The sequence below is a fragment of the Typopeltis vanoorti genome, chromosome 4, assembly GCF_054136105.1.
Source record: "Typopeltis vanoorti isolate ZY-2024b chromosome 4, IOZ_Tvanoo_1.0, whole genome shotgun sequence".
In the NCBI taxonomy this organism is placed as follows: Eukaryota; Metazoa; Arthropoda; class Arachnida; order Uropygi; family Thelyphonidae; genus Typopeltis; species Typopeltis vanoorti.
In genome coordinates this window covers 165225498-165243718 of record NC_143552.1, presented here as the reverse complement: position 1 = coordinate 165243718, position 18221 = coordinate 165225498, and the positions used below count along the sequence as shown (strand labels likewise).

Below are 18221 nucleotides of genomic sequence, written 5' to 3'. Positions count from 1 at the left end.
CCTCCCATGCACTATCAACTTCTAGTCCTTGCAGTTGTACATGCCATGGCACTGAACCAATCAAACTCCTAAGCTTGTCATACTTTCCTGCCCGATAATTCCACATGTACCCTGTCTTAATTGAAAATTCTACACCTTTAGCCACCTCCCAAGTTAAGACCCTATGATCACTCTCACCGATTGGTGGCAATGTGGTCATATTTGTTACAGCCAAATCCTCAGATGTAATTACTAGGTCAAGCACTCTCTGACCCCTAGTATTTTCCATTACATGCTGTCACAAATAGTTATCCCTTAATAACCGCATAAAATCCAGTTCCTTCCTCCCGTGTGTCCTCTCCTCACTCCAATCAATGCGACCATAGTTGAAATCTCCCATAATAATCACCCTCCTTCCACCCATTTCTTCTATTTGCTTGTGCATACTGTCACCACCATCTTTTCCATCACCTGGTCTATAGCAGCACCCAATTGTATATTTAGTTCTGCTAGCCACAATCTCACACCAAATGGCCTCAAATGTGCTCTTTTCTCTATCTGCAATTCAACTTCTATTCTCCTTGGCTGGAGCTCATCAGCTATCATCAACAATACTCCTCCCCCCATTTTATTCTCTCTGTCATTCCTGAACACACTATACCCATCACATTCAATCCCACTAGTTATATCATCTACAGTCAGCCATGTTTCACTAATACCTATAACCTGTGGTCTGGAAATGCCAACCATGGCCAAAAACTCTTCCTTCTTGTTCCTAATACTCCTAGTATTAGTGTACATGAATTTAAGACCCCCATTAGCCCCAACCCTACCTTGATGCCTTATATTAACTATCCCACTCTGATTTGTTGTCCTTATTTGCTCTGGCATATTATATTCATTCTTACATTCAACTGCCTCCATAAGGACTGTATCTCTACCCCCCCCCCCTAACAAATCTAGTTTCCCTGAATTTGCACATCCACTACATTCAGCAACACTTTCTCAAGTCTTCTTACACCGTAACCATTCAAATGCAAGCCATCCATCTTATATAGATCCTTTCGCCCATCAAACTCACTCCACACATCCACAAATTCCACACCACTCGTCATACATAACCCACGCATAAAGTCATTTGCAATTATAGCCCTCCTTTTAAACATTTCACTGTCATACCGTGGCAAAAGACTAATCATTCTAACTCTCTCACTCTTTTCTTTTGCTACCTCAAACAATTCATTCAGGTCTGCTATCATTTCCATTTTATCTCCTTTCAAATCATTCGTACCTGCCACAACAATCATTTCTTTCACCTTTTCCTTTTGCTCTCTAATAGACGCAGTTACGTCCTTTATGGTCGCACCAGGTGGGTACGATTTTGTCAAATCCTCTACTAACACACCTCGTACTAACACGTCTCCATACAGCACTCTATCCTTCATTTTGTTCATGTTCAATGAATTCATCATTCATTTGTCTGCTTCTTTCATCAGCTGAGAATGCAGATCTTCGAATTGAAGGGGGTGCAATACCAGCCAAAGTATACAGGTTCTTTTAGTGGTGTTGGTTTCAGGCATCCTGTAATTAAGCGGCAGCTTTCATTCAATGCTGGATCAAGTTTTTCAGCATGGCAGGATCTGGACCGTACTGGGCAGGCATATTCAACAGAAGAATAGCAAAGGGCCAAGGCACAAGATCTCAGTGTGCTAGGGTCTGCACCCCATTTGGAGGAAGTAAGCTTTCTTAGTATGTAGTTTCTTGCATTCACTTTTGCCTTTGTTTTTTCTGTGTGTGTTTTATATGAAAAGGTGTGATCAAGAGTCACAGAGCCTTAAATTAGAGCCTTCCCAAGAAATCTGTAGCTTCCTATTAGCTTCCTTATTGTTAAGGTGGAAAAGGCCAGTCTGGGTTTTCAAGGGGTTTGGTTTTAATTGATTGCTGCTATATGTGGTTAGACTATTTAAGGCAAGATAGAGCAGTTTCAATGGACTTGGAATTTTTTGATTGAGTAGCTATGGCAAGGTCATCAGCATAGATAAAATTTCTAGTCCTCGGAAAGATGGTGAGATCATTGACGTAGATGTTGAAAAGTAATGGTGATAACACACTTCCCTGGTGGTGCCAGCAGCTCTTCCTACCCCCAAGGTCCACGTAAAAACGTCTGTTTTCCAAGAGTGATTGGATCAGGAGGACAAGGTGATAATCTCTAGTTATTCTGTATATTTTATTTCTTAGTGTGAGATGGTTTATGGTCTACAAAGACTACTCCTGTGGCTAGTTTTTGCTCATAACCATTTTCCATATATTGAGTGAGTTGAGAATTTGTGATGTGTAGGATTTGTCTGGTCTAAAGCCAGCCAGCCTGCTCAGCAATAAGATAGGGTTTGATTAGGGGTTGTAGCCTATTCAGAATTAATCGTTCATAGAGTTTAAAGAGGTTGCTGAGTAGTGATATAGGTCTGTAATTTTTTGCTTCGGTTGGGGTTTTCCCTGATTTCAGAAAGGCCACCACTTTGGCATGCCTCCAGATAGTTGGTATCCTTAGGGTTCTGAGGCAAGTGTTGTATAGGTTTAATAACCACTCTTTAGTCCTGGTTCCAAAATGTTTAATCTGTTCATTACAGACATCATCAAGGTCTGCAGATTTTCTAGGTTTTAATAGGTTTATGGCAGCATTGAGTTCAGTGATGGTGAAATCTGAGTTAATCATATTTTGTTCCTCACTTGGGGTTCTACGTATCTTATTTTTTGTGTGTTTTTTAGTGAATTTTCCATTCAGCAGCAGCTGGTGAGCAATTTGATTAGCTGTTACCTGCCCAATGCTCATATGGCTTAGTGAAATCCTTCCTAATTCTGTTGATAAAATTCCATGCCTTTCTGCTACTATGGATCAGATTAAAAGTTTCTATTTCTTTTTTCCATGAGGAACACCTTTCCTCTGCCATCTTGGAGCATAATTTTTCTCCTGCTTGGATAGTCTCTTCTGAGAAGGGGTTGGTGTTGTAAAGTTGTAAGTAATCAGCATACTGGGCTTGTATGTCACTGGAAAGGCCTGGAATGTAGTTTTTGCAGCATCCTCGGGGGATGTGTTTGGTGGAGATTTTCGTCAGTATTTTTATGAATTCTGGATACTCTTGATGGTTTGGAGGGACTTCTTCTATGGAGCAGTCAAGATCTTCTATGAAACCCTTCCAATTAGCTTTTTGGAAATTAAATCGTCATCTGTAAGGGACGGTGTTAGGCATAACTGCTGGGTTGAATTGAAGCATTATAGGTCTATGTTGAGTATGTGGAATCAGATTTAAAACCTTTTTAACACAGATGTTGGATATTTTTGAGCTAACAAATATGAGGCCAGGGTTATAGCCTCACTTCCATCTGCCACTGTTGAAAGATGCAGGGAGTTTTGGATTATGTATCAGGTTTAGAGAAAGGTTTTAGCCCATTTTTCAACAAGTTCTCCATCTTCGTTGGACTTTGTGTAACCCCAGTTAACACTATGGCTGTTAAAGTCATCTAATACAACATTAGTCATGTATGCATTATTATTGAGGAGAATGTCAGGGAGGGAGAAAGCTTCTTCTGGTGGTTTATAGACTGAGGTGATTGAGATATTTTTAAATGTGATCGTAATCATCATCATCATCAAATTCCTGCCATGTACCCTCAAGGGGTGTACAGGATATGACAGTACTACATGAAAAAATTACATCATTACTAACTTCCTATCTACAATTTTCCTCCAAATCAGTCTGTTACTTGTCAAGACTCCAACATTATCAGATCTTATATTTCTATCGTCTAAGGCACTTTGTACCGTATCAATCCACCTATATCTTGGTCTTGATCTGGGTCGTTTTCCTACCAACCTGGCAGAGAACACTTGTTTTGCTAATCTTTCCTCTCCCATTCTATTTAAGTGACCATACCATCTGAGATTAGCTCTGCTAACGCATTCCTGGATACTGACAATGTCAAGTTCTTTCCTAATATCCTCATTTTTAATATGATATTGCCATTGATGCCATCTGTTCACGCCTCTAATCTTTCTCAGGACTCTCATATCTGCGGTCTCTAGTCTTTGGTCAAGTGTTTTACTTCTGACCCAGCTCTCAGATCCATAAGTTAAAATTGGTTTGAACACAGTCTTGTATACAGCTAATTTAGTGTTCCGACTAATTTCTTTCTTATTCCATATGAATTTATTCAATTGACTTCCCACGATACCAGCTTTGCTGATTCTGTTGTCTATTTCTATATTTAGTTTACCATCTTCAGTAAAAATTGTGCCTAAGTAGCTGAAATGTTTTACTTGTTCCACAGGTTCTCCATTCACAACACAGTTGACATTTTCAATGATTCTGCCTATTTTCATTGTCTTTGTCTTTTTATTGCTGACTTTCATACCATATCTATTACAACAGCTATTCAATTTAGTCAGAGAATCTTGCAGACTTGTAGCGGATTTATTTAGAAGTATAACATCATCCGCATAAAGCAAAGAGCTGACATTAACATCTCCAATTTTGATATCAGGTTTAATACCACATTCCTTCATAATGTGATCCATATAGATAATGAATAACAGAGGGGATAATGTACATCCTTGTCTCACACCAGATTTAACATTAAACCATCTTCCTGTACTTCCTTCAATTCTAACTGCTGACTCACAACTCAAATAAAGACTAAGTATTGCTTGATATAATGCCCCATTGACACCATATAACTGCAGCGTATTGAATAGCTTCTCTCTTGGCACCTTGTCATATGCCTTTTCCAAATCGACAAAACTTAAATACAGATCTTTGTTATATTCCCATGCTTTCTCGACTATTTGTCGTAAAGTGAAGATCTGATCCTGACAGCCTCTATTTGGCCTGAATCCAGCTTGTTCTTCACCAAGCTTTTCTTCCACAATTCTTCTCAACCGTTTCTCAAGTATACTTGCATAGATCTTGCCAGGAACACTCAGTAGGGAAATACCTCTGTAATTCTCACATTCAGTTTTATTTCCCTTTTTATATATGGGTACTATGAGAGCTCTACTCCAATCATCGGGAATTCGTCCCTCTGTCCAGGCTTTCTGAACTATGCAGTGCAGCCACTGTAAGACTCTTATACCACCATACTTCAGCATTTCTGGTCGAATATCATCTACTCCTGCTGCCTTTCCACATTTCAAGCCTTTGATGGCTTTTTCTACTTCAAGTATGGATATGTATTCCTGACTGCATGCCTGGTCAGTGTTTTTTATCACTGTGCTGTCATCACTGCTTGTTTCATTTAGCAGTTTCTCAAAGTAATTACTCCATACTTCAAGGATATCTTTTTCTCCTGTTTTCATTTCACCTTTATCATCTCTAATTCCTTTTACAGCACTCTTTCCTCCATTCCTAAGCTTCTTCAACAACCTCCAGAATATTTTGCCACCTTCTTGATATTTATTTTCTATATTCTTGCCAAAGTCCTCCCATGACTTTTGTTTAGCTAGTTTTACACACTGTTTAGCTTTCTTACATTTGTCTCTGTATTCTGTAAGAGTAAAAGCTGACTTATTTGCCAGGAACTTTTGATATGCTTTCTTCTTTTCCTTCACTGCCTCTTTAACTTCCTGTGTCCACCAGGGAGTTCTGATTTTTTTATCTTTGCACACAACCTCACCACATGCCTCTCTGGCAGAATCAATCAATGTTTCCTTCAGAGTTTGCCACTGAATCTCCAAGGCTTGATTCCTGTTCTCAAACTCTTTCATTTTCTTTTCAATAATATTTCTGTATTTTAGTCTACAGTTTACATCTGAGAGCTGCTCAACTTTTATTCGCTTTAAAACTTTCTTACATGTTATTCTTTTCAATATGAAATTCAATTTTATCCTGCTCAAGACTAAATAGTGATCACTTCCAATTTCAAATCCTCTGTACACTCTGGTGTCCTGCACCAGGGAGAAAACATCACTATCAACAATAACATAGTCAATGAGACTTTTCTTATTCCTAGCCTCTTCTCTCCATGTGAATTTGTGCACATTTTTATGTTGGAACATGGTGTTAGTAATAACCAGTCCATGTCCTGAGCAGAAATCCAACAGATATTTGCCATTATTATTAGCTTTGCTCTTTTCTCCAAATTTTCCCAAAATATTTTTGTATGTCTCACAATCATTTGCTACTCTGCTATTTAGATCCCCAACAAGGACCAACTTTTCATTTTTCATTGTGTCAGTTGCTTTTTCTAAAGCCTAAAAAAATTCCTCCACTTCTACCTTAGTAGAACCTTCTGTGGGACCATAGGCACAAATAAGTCTCATTGTCCAGTTCCCCATTCTCATATTTGCCCACATTACTCTACTTGAGACTGACTGCCATTCAAGAAGATTAGCCTCGTATTTTGTGTTGAATACTATGGCTACTCCTTCTTTTCCTTGATTGTTATTGCCTGAATATAACATTTTGTACTTATTGCTCAGAAAGATCTCACCAGTTTTGGTCTTTTTTGTTTCAGTCACCCCTATTATGTCGATCTGGTACTTATCTAATTCCTCAGCTAGCTCCATTTCTTTGCCATTCAGGCTTCTTATATTGATAGTACCGATCTTTAACTCTGGTGATGTTGAGTTGGGGTTTGTTTTCAGATTTGTTCCAGTAGCTGACTTTTCGCTGTTCGCCCTGGTTCCCTGGCGAAAACAACGGGGGCCTTGTTTAACCGGGCGACGCCCCAGCCGGCATGAAATTTTGTCATGTTGTACCATCATTTTTTATTTTGGTTTAACCAATAAGAATACAATTTGGTCGGCTAAATCCCAAATTGCCATGTGATCGTAATAATCTCAATATTTCTGTTGTTTGTTGAGTCAATGGACGATGGGATCAAGTTCTCTTTTGTAAATATTGCACTGCCATATTTATCGTGGGGTATTTCTTTGATGAGTTTCATACCATGGATGCAAGGTCTTACAGCACTTTCTCCTCTGTGAGTTTCTTGCAGGCAGAGCACATCGCAGTCATTATCTCTGCAAATATTTGCAGAGATAATGACTGCAAATATTTGCAGAGATAATGAGATCTTGCTTGACACTGGAGAAACCTTCAATATTAAATGATATTATTTTTAGGCTTGGCCCCAGGTAGGATCCTTTAGGGCATGTAAATTTTTAACACAGATGATGTAAATATCAGTATAATTATATCAACTAGTAAATATCATCATGTACATGCTGATATTTACTAGTTGGTAACTTAGCTCATCTTTATTTAATAGACTATCTCTGTGAGTTGTTGCGTTATACATGTTTCTGTATACATTTCCTTGTTCGTACCTGCATAGATTATGACGATACATATAATGATGAATAACAATTTATTTTAGCTGCCTTTTCAAATTTCAGGTTTTTGTTAGCTTTTTCTACCTCTTGTAGTAAAATGTGCTCCTTACTACATTTCTCTATGTCACTGCTAATCTCATTTAACAATCTTTCAAATTACCATGTCCAGTATTTATGTTATCTTAAGCATCTGATACCTTTCAACAGCCGTTTCCTCAACTTCTACGCTTTGTCAATAGCTGTAAGAGAACATTCTGTCATATTTGTAATATTTTTCTTCTATATTCTTACTTAAGTCTTCACAATGGCTTTCGTTCAGCTGCTTTTTACGCATAGCTTTCTTATATTTTTCTGTGTTCTCTTAGGCCATATTCTGATTTACCTGCTAGAAACTTTCAATATGATTTCTTCTTTTCCATTACCTGATCACCTTTTTAATTCCCATAGAGTAATTTTTTCTTTCTTTGCAGACAACTTCACCACATGCAATGCATGGTTGAATCCCCCCCACCACCACCACAACACACAATTCTACAGTTAATTCTCTAAGGCTAGATTATTTATTAATTCTCTAAAGTTAAGCTAGGCTAACCTAACCGAAATTCAATTCTTCATAAATTCAATTAATACACTTCCTTCAATCAGTTCCGAAAATGTCTTCCTTCCTACCATCTATAAAAGGTACATTCCACTTCTTTCCTTACCAGGTATCTATCAAGTACTCCGCTCATGTCATACTTGCTATTTTGGACACACTAGCCATTTTACCTTGATTACAACTGAAAAATACATTATCAAGAATATGTATAATGGCAGCAAGTCTTGCATGGAAGTAGATGGAAAACTTACAGTCTTCTTTTAGCATAGAAACTGGAGTTAGTCAGGGATGTGTACTATCCAATCTATTATTTATAATCTTAATTGATTGGATTATGAAAATCTCAATTAATCATTGAAAGAGAGGAATACATTGGGACTTTATCAACACTGGAAGACCTTGATTTTGCTGATTATATAGTGCTCCTGTCCTCTAAATTAAATAACTTACAGCTAAAAACAGCTAAACTGATGACTTTGTTCATTGTGTAGAAATTGTGGGTCTTCATATAAACAAGAAGAAAACCAAGGTCATGCGAATAAATGAAAAATCAAATAAAGAAATTAAGTTAAAAAATGAAACAAAATTGAAGATGTTGATGCTTTTACATACCTTGAATCAATAATAAATAATAATAATAAATCGATAATAAATAAACAAGATGGCACCAACGAAGATGTTTTACAAAGAATTGCTAAAGCACAAAACTGTTTCAAGTCATTAAATAAATTATGGAAAGCATCAAATATTACAGTTAAAATGAAAATTAATATCTATAAATCTATGCGAGCAGTACTGCTATATGGTCTCAAACTTGGAAACTTACCAAGGCACAAAGTAATAAATTGGATATTCTCCAAAACAAATGTTTAAGAAGAATTTAAAAATTTTTCCGGATAAACACAATAAACTAATGAGGAACTTTTAAAGAAACTTTCTCCAAGTCAATAGATGAAGAGATTCACCTAAGAAGATGGAAATGGACCAGTCATGTTCTACGCATGGGGATAAACAGAAAAATTCCCCAAGTAACTTTGAGTTGGACACCAGAAGGGAGACACTCTAGATGTCACCCAAAATTAACACAGAGAAGATGGAATGAGGAAGGATGGGTAGGCTGGGTAGAAACAAGAGCAGCTGCAAGAGACAGGGACAGATGAAAAACCAGCATTGCAGCCTTATATTTTTGGAATCTGACAGGTCTGGCCTTGGTTCTCATGCCACTGACACCAGGCTCAGAGTTCTTTGGACCAGACAAAACTTCTTCATTTCAGCAAGTTCAAATTTGATCATCTTTTCCTTGAAACACAAGAAATGCTACAAAATCATCCAAACTTCAACCAATCAGACTTCGTGCCAATCACCAAATTTTGGGAAGTAGTCACTATTAATTGTTCATAAGTTTTTTTTTTAATTAATAATTATTTTAAATTATTTTTTTATGATAAATATGCAACTTTTCACAATTGTTCCTTTGAACTTGAATAGTGTAATCTCATACAGAACATGCCTCTTGAACATACATACAATCTAATATATGCATGATTTATGATTCATTATTGTGATTCATGTTTTAAATGTAGTTAGCTGTCTGTCTCTCTGATGATACCACATAATGTTGGATGAAATATATTGGATTTTTGAATAAAATTCTATATAATTTTATAGAATACTAGGGGATTCTACCCCCTGGAGCCTACAGTGCCCCCCCCCCCCGAGTTCAGCACTGGTAGGCCAGTTCTCCTTGAATTCTGATGACTCAAATTTTGAAGAATTGAATGGGGGTTCTGCCGTCTGGAGAGCCCCCCCCACCCCCCAGAACAAACACTACTTATTTATATCACTAATACAATTAAGAACATGTTTCTTATTTTTAAAAGGCATGGATTAAAATCCAAAATTTACAAAAACAAATGCATGAAAATTACTAATGATTACTAATCGTATTCAGATGACTCATTATTAGCTTGATTAAAAGAGCAAATAACAAGCCATCTGATATGATTTTCTCAGTTAAAATAATAGAAGTGATAAGAGAAAGGATAATCAAATGAATGATGCAAAATATCAATTGCAAATATATGCTATTAGAGAAATATAGAATTTAATTTACATTTTGATTTTTACTTTCATTTGTTCAAGTAAAAATGTAGCTTAACCTGTTGAACTTGGACTTCCAGAGAGAACAGGACTGTTCCTCCCTGTTGCTGGTGGATTTTGTATATCTTCTAATCCTGCACTTTTATGGAAACGGCTCAATCTATTTACTACCCTTGGAGATGTGTGTGTCCTAACACTTACTGTGCCTAATATTAAAAAAGAAAAAAATCATATTTACAATTTCATATCATTCATAGTACAACATATATGCATAAAATCCTAAACCTAAAATGTTTATAAAGAAGATAATTTCCTGTGACAGGTGCTGATTCTAAAATATCAGAAATAACTTTAAATATACAGTTAAAAACAACCGAAAGATAAAAAATAAAACTGGGCATTGTAAAAATAACTGACTGTAGAAAATAATCAAGTTTATTTTTATTTAGAAAAGAGCCTAAAATCCTTGCCCTGAAAAACTGAAGTTTCTGACAGGTTTCTGATTGTTGGGCTGGTTGGGGGGAGTGTCTCAGATCTACAACAAAACAAACAAGCTGTGGATTCTAAGACACCGCACTTAAATGTTTAACGTTTCTAGAAAGTAGATCATTTTCATTATCTGGTGAAAAATTACTTCCTTACTTTTAAAAGACAGTGGAGGAAGGTAGGATGGTGACTAATTAAGCACAACATTGTCCACAAAGCAGAAATCAAATCATATACACCTTAGTTCCTTCATCCAATGAAGAGGTAGCAGTGAGCTCAATGTTGCATACTCCAGGTTGATAGCGTTTAGCAAAATGGGCACTCATTAGTTGAACAACCTATTGTTCAATTAATGAGTTGAACAATAGTTTGCATCTGTCACCCTCACACCATCTGTATTCAGTAGAGTTATTCTTTCATATTCATTCTTTCTTTTACTTGCAGCATATCGATAGAATTCTTTGGGGTTATCTTATGCAGAGCCAGTTTCTTTCCATAGCTTTCTGTACAACAATTGTGACTCTTCTGGCCTGCTGCTTATAATTTTCATAATGGACATCATCCTCATGCACACAGTATTCCTTTCACATCATCCTTTTCTTACAAATCTCTTGCTTGATAAGATTACACATCCATTTGACTCTTATCCTATTTATTTTTCGAACTCTTGGGACACTTGGGGTATTTTTTAAATGCTTTCCATGTACTGTCGATATTCTTCCGATCCAGCAACTGATACACCATTGCACTAAACTCAGTATATTCCTCAGTTGGTCATAATGGAACATTCATAAACTTAGCCACTTCCTAAGTGAATACTGCATGATCACTGTCGCCAATCGGAGGCAGAATAGTTACATCTTTAACTGAAACACTCACTGACACTATAACAGATCACACCAGTTGGCTTCAAATTCACTGCCACATGAATAACTGTTACTAGTATTACAATCATAGGTCTCAACACTAAGTGGATTCAAGTCATCTGATATCATTAGTAGCATTTCCCCTCTTCCTGTCTATCCTTTCTAAAATTACTATACCCTTTGCACTCGATACCAGTTAGTATGTCTGCTTCTGATAGCTAGGTCTCACAGATGTCTACAATATATTAACGAAGGCAACAAACTCTACGCCTATGTTTCTGATACTCTTAGCATACACACATAATAAGTTACCAGCATGAATGTTATTTATATATATGTAAGTCATTGTTATTCTACTTATTATCCAGACATCTCCATGGCATTCTAAGACTCACTGCAGGAGGCCCAACATTATCATTTACACAATACCTATTATACCCTGCTTAAACTTCTCTAAAAAAGCACTCTACCTACCTCTGAAAACACATTCTAATCATTTACCACTCTCCAAACAAGAAACCTCACATCCTTACTTACTTACCACACACACACACACAAATTCAACTTTCAAGGGTGCCCCATTATTCTCTCTATTCTTATGATGGCATAGCATTATCAGTAACTAATCCTAATACCTCTGGTCACAAGTCATTTCAGTATTGCACTACCTCAGAGATAATCTACAGCAATCATGACAAAGCATTAATGATTTATAGCAAGATACATCAAGTATCCTGAAACTATTTTTCTTGGAATTAGACTAAATACTATATTTAATGCCGTACATGCAATTTGGTGTAAGTAAATGGCAAACAATATCAAACAGGAACTACAGGTGAAAAAGAAGTTATGGAAGAGATATAAGGAGAGGGGTGGAGAGCAGATGCCATTCTAGTCAATCTCCTAGCCTCAGGATAGGAGAGTGACTAGAATGGTAAGGAAGGAAAAACTGGAATATGAGAAGAGACCAACTCTAAGATCCAAAGAAAATCCTAGGGAATTTTTTTTAGGTATGTGGCCAGTAGGAGGAGAAATGATTGTGGAAGAATGACATTGTGGGATAAAAATGGAAATAGAGTGACTGATGCAGAAGACATAGTGGGGTTGTTCAATAAACACTTTATTGGAGTATTTCATCCTGGAGAAGTAGGTTTTAATACTAGAGGCATAGGGCAGGTTTGAGGTTTAGAGTTGCAAGAGGAAAGTGTGTTTCAAATACTGAATAATCTGGATGTCAATAAAGCTGTCAGACTGGATGGAATTTCACCACGGATTTTGAGAGAATGTGCTAAAGAACTGACAACTCCATTGACCTGGCCTATTCAATGAAAGTCTTTCTACAAGATAGGTATCCAAGAAATAGAAGGAAGGTAAGATAGTGCCATTGCATAAGGGCGGTAGCAGACTGGAAGTGTCAAATTATAGACCAGTGTGTGTTTTATCATTAGTCATTAAGATCTTGGAGAAATTAGTGAGGGACTACATACGGCATTGGGCAGATGAGGGTAATGTTATCTGTGAGAATCAACATGGATTTATTAAGGGGTACTCTTGCTTTAGTAATATGATTGCCTTTTATAATAAAGTGACAAGAGCAGTGGATGAGGGAAAGGCATATTCTGCCTTTTTTTGGATTTTGCAAAGGCATTTGACAGGGTGCCATATGATAAGTTGATATTTAAGCTGCAGCACATGGGTTTAGATGTCAGGTTAGTCAACTGGATTCAGGATTGGCTATCTGATAGGTATCAGAGAGTTGTGTATGGTGGGGCAATATCAAGGAAGCAGAAGGTTACAAGTGGGTCCCACAGGGCTCAGTACTGGGACCTATATTGTTTAACCTTTAAATCAATGACATTGTCCGTGGATTGCAAGGGGATATTCAGTTGTTTGCAGATGTGACGCTAGGAAGAATTATTAGTAATAGTGGAGATGTGAAAACCCTGTAAGAGTATCTGAATAAACTGGACAGATGGACAAATGAGTGAGGATATCAGTTTAATGGAGCAAAATGTAAAGTCTTGAAGTTTGGGATACATCGATGGGAGGCTGCATACTCTGTTGGAGGAGCTGTGCTGAAGGAAGTGGAGGAGACAAGATCTGATGGTGATGATTAATAGAAACCTGAAATTTAGGGAACATATTGCAAAGGTGGTGAAGGTAACCCAGAGGATTGCTGCAATACTGGGAAGGATGCTGACCTGCAGAGATAAAAGAGAGTTGTCATTCCATTGTATAAAGCCCTGATCAGGCCACACTTGGACTACTATTCTCAAATTCTTTGCTCCCCATGATTGAAGGGGGATAAATTAACTGTGGAAAAGATACAGAGGTGGATAAAAAAGATGGTTTCAGGACTGTACAATGTTAGTTATAAAGATCAGCTGAGGGAATGTGGACTGCAGTTTGGTAGATGGAAGAAGGAGAGATGATATGATTGAGACTTTTAAACTGTTGAGAAGTAGTCAGGGCTGACTGGGGGAGTTCTTTTGCTTGATGGAACAGGGGAAGGAGCAAAGACAAGGGGCCATCGCTGGAAGTTACGAAAGGAAGCTGTGAACAAGAGGGTGAGGAGTGGTTTCTTTGCATGGAGGGTGGTTGAATCATGAAATGCATTGCCTGATAGCGGTGAGAGCATGAATGGTCAATGAGTTCAAGGAGTGGTATGATAGACTTCATGTTGTCTAGGAAGGACCTCCCACAATGAGTCTTTTGACTCCATGGGGGCCTGAATAATAATAATGAAGTGACCTGTTATTTGAAAGCAGTCTGTTTCAATTTCAGAAAGAAAAAAAAAAGTTTAAAAATTTTATTCTTTGATAAAATAAATACACATACATATATATCAGTGATAGGAGAATGAAGTTCTTAGAAGGATGGGTTTCTTTATCATTACTCTGATAAAGTTTCTTTATCAAAGTTACATTTCTTTATCTCTGTCAGCTTCAATCTGTACAGAAATTAGTTACAGCATTAAACAAAGTGAATATGATAGATGAAGTATATGCAAAACACGTACTCAGTCTCTCTTTTTACAAAATTATACTCAACAAGAAATTATATTTAAATTCCTAATGCCTCTCATCAAGATTATTTTAATAATATAGTAGTAACCATTTTGCTACTTTTATATGGAAAATGACTCCTGCACTGATTTAGATCTCAATACTTGCATAAGTCTAGTTTCCACTGATGAGACATCCTCAACAAAGACCTTCCTTGGTGGGTTTAGCTCTCTCTGATGACACCTCAGAAGTACATAGTTGTCTTTTGCATTCTTAATTTTCATATTTCATTTTGTTGGCACTAGTGAGGAATGGCTCCCCCCCCCTCATTGGTATAGGATGATTCAAACGAGCTGATTTCATCTGCTAGCAATCTCATCTGATATTATAAGATTGCAATGCACTTTATCTAGTGGATTTCTTTCAGCTTTCTTTCTTTCATAGTCATAAATTCATAGTAGCTCAGCTACATTTACTAGTGGAATAGAATTGTTTCTATATTGCCAGCCTGGCTGGCTGAGTGGTTAGCATACCTCCTCTCCAACCAACAGGTCGTGAGTTCATATGTAAGCATATATGTTTGTGATTGTCTTGAGGTGGGAGATGAATTTCATCACCTGGCGTGAGACCACCACTGCACTTATTGGAAGCCTTAAGTGGCTTAAAAAAAAAGTTCCATGTTTGATCTCTAGAGCAGGGTTTCCAGACTGGAAAAATAAATACAAAAGTATAAAAAAATATGGAAAAAAAATTCTTAGTCCACCTATGGTATAAATTGTTTACTAATAATCTTTTGTGGGTGGAAACATCATATAAAATTAAAAAATAAAAAAATGAATTTTTTAAAAAAATTATAGGATTTTTACTTTGTCTTATAACTGAAAACTTTTACCCCTCCCTCCCTCCCAGATAAATAAATGCAGAGTTTTTTTTTTAATTTTCTGATAATAATAAAAATTCTCCCTCCTCCAAAGATGAAAAATCTAGTAAATCAAATTCCAGGATAAGATAGATAGATACTAAGATTTTAAAAGAAATAGTAAGAAATAATAAGATATGTCTCTTCACACTATACAATGGAAAGAATTTAGTTGTAGTTAAAGATGTGGAAACTAGGGATAAACTATTAAGGGGTTTTACATTCCAAGGTAGTACAATAATACCTGTAATCATTGCTTTTTTTCTGGCGGTACGCGTTACCGGCACCTTTTCTCTTAAGTTTTTAAAAATTTGCAATTTATTGACAGCAAAATGTATTATAAATATTCCAGTAGCTGGTACTGTGTTCACAAATTGAATTTTCAGTTTTGATTACTCATAAGTACCCTGCTTTCCTGTTTTATAGGTTGGTATGCAACCGGAAACAGGAAGTTGTGTTCACTTCCAATTGCTTCCAATATCAGTTTATCAGTTCTATATTCACTCAGCAACAGGCAGGTGTTCACGTGAGTTTTGAATTAATCAAGTTAAATCAGTGCAATCATTATTAAAATGAGTAAAATAAGTAGTTACTTTATGCCAATGAGTAAAAAAAAAAGGAAGGCTGAAGAAGCAGAAATTGCTGAATCTACTTGTGATCTGCACCGTTCTGTTCTGCAGAAAACTAGCACTGAAAATACACTTGGTGAAGAGGATCATGAAACCTAGATCAAAGATCCACGTGGTCAAAAGTGCAGATTCTGATAATGATTGGCCCGAATGTTGGGCACTTTTGCAGAAAGAAACTTCTGCGAGAGAAACGAGTGGCTGTATGTCAAGAATAAAATGTTGGGCTGTAAAGTGTGTCGTGATGGCAGAAGTCTTGCCATCGATAAACACATGGGAACGAAAATTTCAGTGGAATGGGCAAATGGTAAAATCAGTCAATTTGGAGAATCTCACAAACAACAGTTAATATCATTAAGAAAAAAGATTTACGATCATAAGGAGAGTGCAGTGCACAAAGTGTGCCAAAAAAATAAAATCTGAAGCAATAAATGAAACATTAGAGAAAGTTTTCATAAATACTTTGTTTCATAATAAAGACATAACAGGAAAAGTGTTTCAAACCGCTTACAAAGTTGCGAGGAGAAATCAATCATTTAACAACTCCGAAGACGAAATAAATTTACAGGAACTTAATGGCCTAGACATGGGATATATTCTTCATTCGGCAAATATTTGCATTAACATTATGATCCATACTGCAAATGAAATGAGAAAAACATTAATAGACAATATTGGGGCATATGGGGATGGACATAGGGTTGGTGAGATGGATAGGAGGGTGGTTGACGGAGAGATATCAGAGAGTGGTTTACTCAGGAGTAGAGTCCACAAGACGGCCTGTGACTAGTGGTGTGTCACAAGGATCTGTTCTTGGACCACTGCTGTTTAATTTGTTCATAAATGATATAGGAAAGGATCTGAGAGGAACAGTTCATTTGTTTGCGGATGATGCGAAGTTGAGTAGGGTAATAGTGAATGCAGATGACGTCAAATTTTTGCAGGATGATTTGGATAGATTGGAGGTCTGGGCTAAGGAGAATGGATGTCAATTTAATGTGGAAAAATGTAAGGTTATGCATTTTGGGGTGAAAAGATTGGAGGCAGTTTACAGCATTGGTGGAACCGTGCTCCAGGAAATTGATGAGGCACGAGATTTAGGAGTGTTGGTAGATAAGGAATTGAAATTTAGGGGACACATTGCAAAAGTGGCCAAATCAGCTCATCAAATAACTTGGTTGCTGAAGAATACGTTGACAAGCAGAGACAAGCAGGTTATTGTTCCTCTGTATCGAGCCTTGATAAGACCCCATCTAGACTACTGTGCTCAGATTTGGTCACCTAGGTTTCTTCTTGATGGGGAGGAGGTGGAGAGGATCCAGAGGCGAGTGACCAAGATGATAGCAGGTCTGTGGAATGAACCGTATGAGAACAGGTTGAGGATTTGTGGGTTGCAAAAATTGGTTGATAGGCGGAGGAGGGGAGATATGATTGAGACATTCAAATTACTGAAGGGTTTCTATAAAATTAATTCAGAAGATATTTTTGAGAACAGGGCTGGTTGTGGGAGGACTAGGGGACATCCATGGAAACTGGGCAAAAGTGTGGTTAGTAAAGGTGTTAAAGCTGGGTTCTTTACTTTTAGAGTAGTGAATGAGTGGAATGCGCTCCCTGAGTCTGTGGTGGATGCTGTGACAGTGAATGAGTTTAAGGCGAGGTATGATAGGTACTGTATGAATGTCAAATAGTTGTGATGAATATGATTTGGGGCCTCCCTCGATGAGTCTAATGACTCCCTGGAGTTGCCCGTAATAATAGTAATAATAGTCAACTCCAAGAAGAACAAAATATCGTTACTTATTTATGAATCGACAACTGTGAGTAACACAACAACATTGATTGTTATTGTTCATGTAGTTCTTCCTGAACTTTCGGCTCCTGTGAGTGTTTTCCTAGATTTGATCGAATTATCAGATGTAACTGCTGGAGGAATTCTAAACTCTTTAATTAGTCATCTTGAGTGTTTAGGATTATCTGAAGATTACTTAGAGGAGTATTTATTGTCTGTAACTTGTAATGGTGCAGCCATGTTGTTTGGTGTGCGTAATGGTGTAAGGAGGCTAATGCAAGAGAAGTTTCCTAGTGTTATTTTCTGGCATTGTGCTAGCCATCACCTTGAATTGTCTGTTAGTGACAGTGAACAATGTGGTAGGAGTGAATCGCTTTAAAAGTTTCATGGACAAACTTTATGTGATTTATCATGCTTCACCTAATAATGTAAAAACTACAAGAATGCTACAGGAACTATAAGACTCTCTTATTTCCTAAACCTCCAACAATATATTTCCATCAAGCATAAATTCTATATTCCATCT

General features: G+C 37.0%; 1 protein-coding gene across 1 annotated transcript in view; it reads right to left on the bottom strand.

Moving 5' to 3' along the window:
* Positions 1–18221, bottom strand: part of rudhira (breast carcinoma-amplified sequence 3 protein rudhira) — a 532797-nt gene that overhangs the window by 231000 nt on the left and 283576 nt on the right. The window contains exon 14 of the mRNA XM_090391579.1: positions 10064–10210. Coding sequence (XP_090247705.1) covers positions 10064–10210 — 147 coding nt within the window. The remainder of the gene's footprint in view (positions 1–10063; positions 10211–18221) is intronic.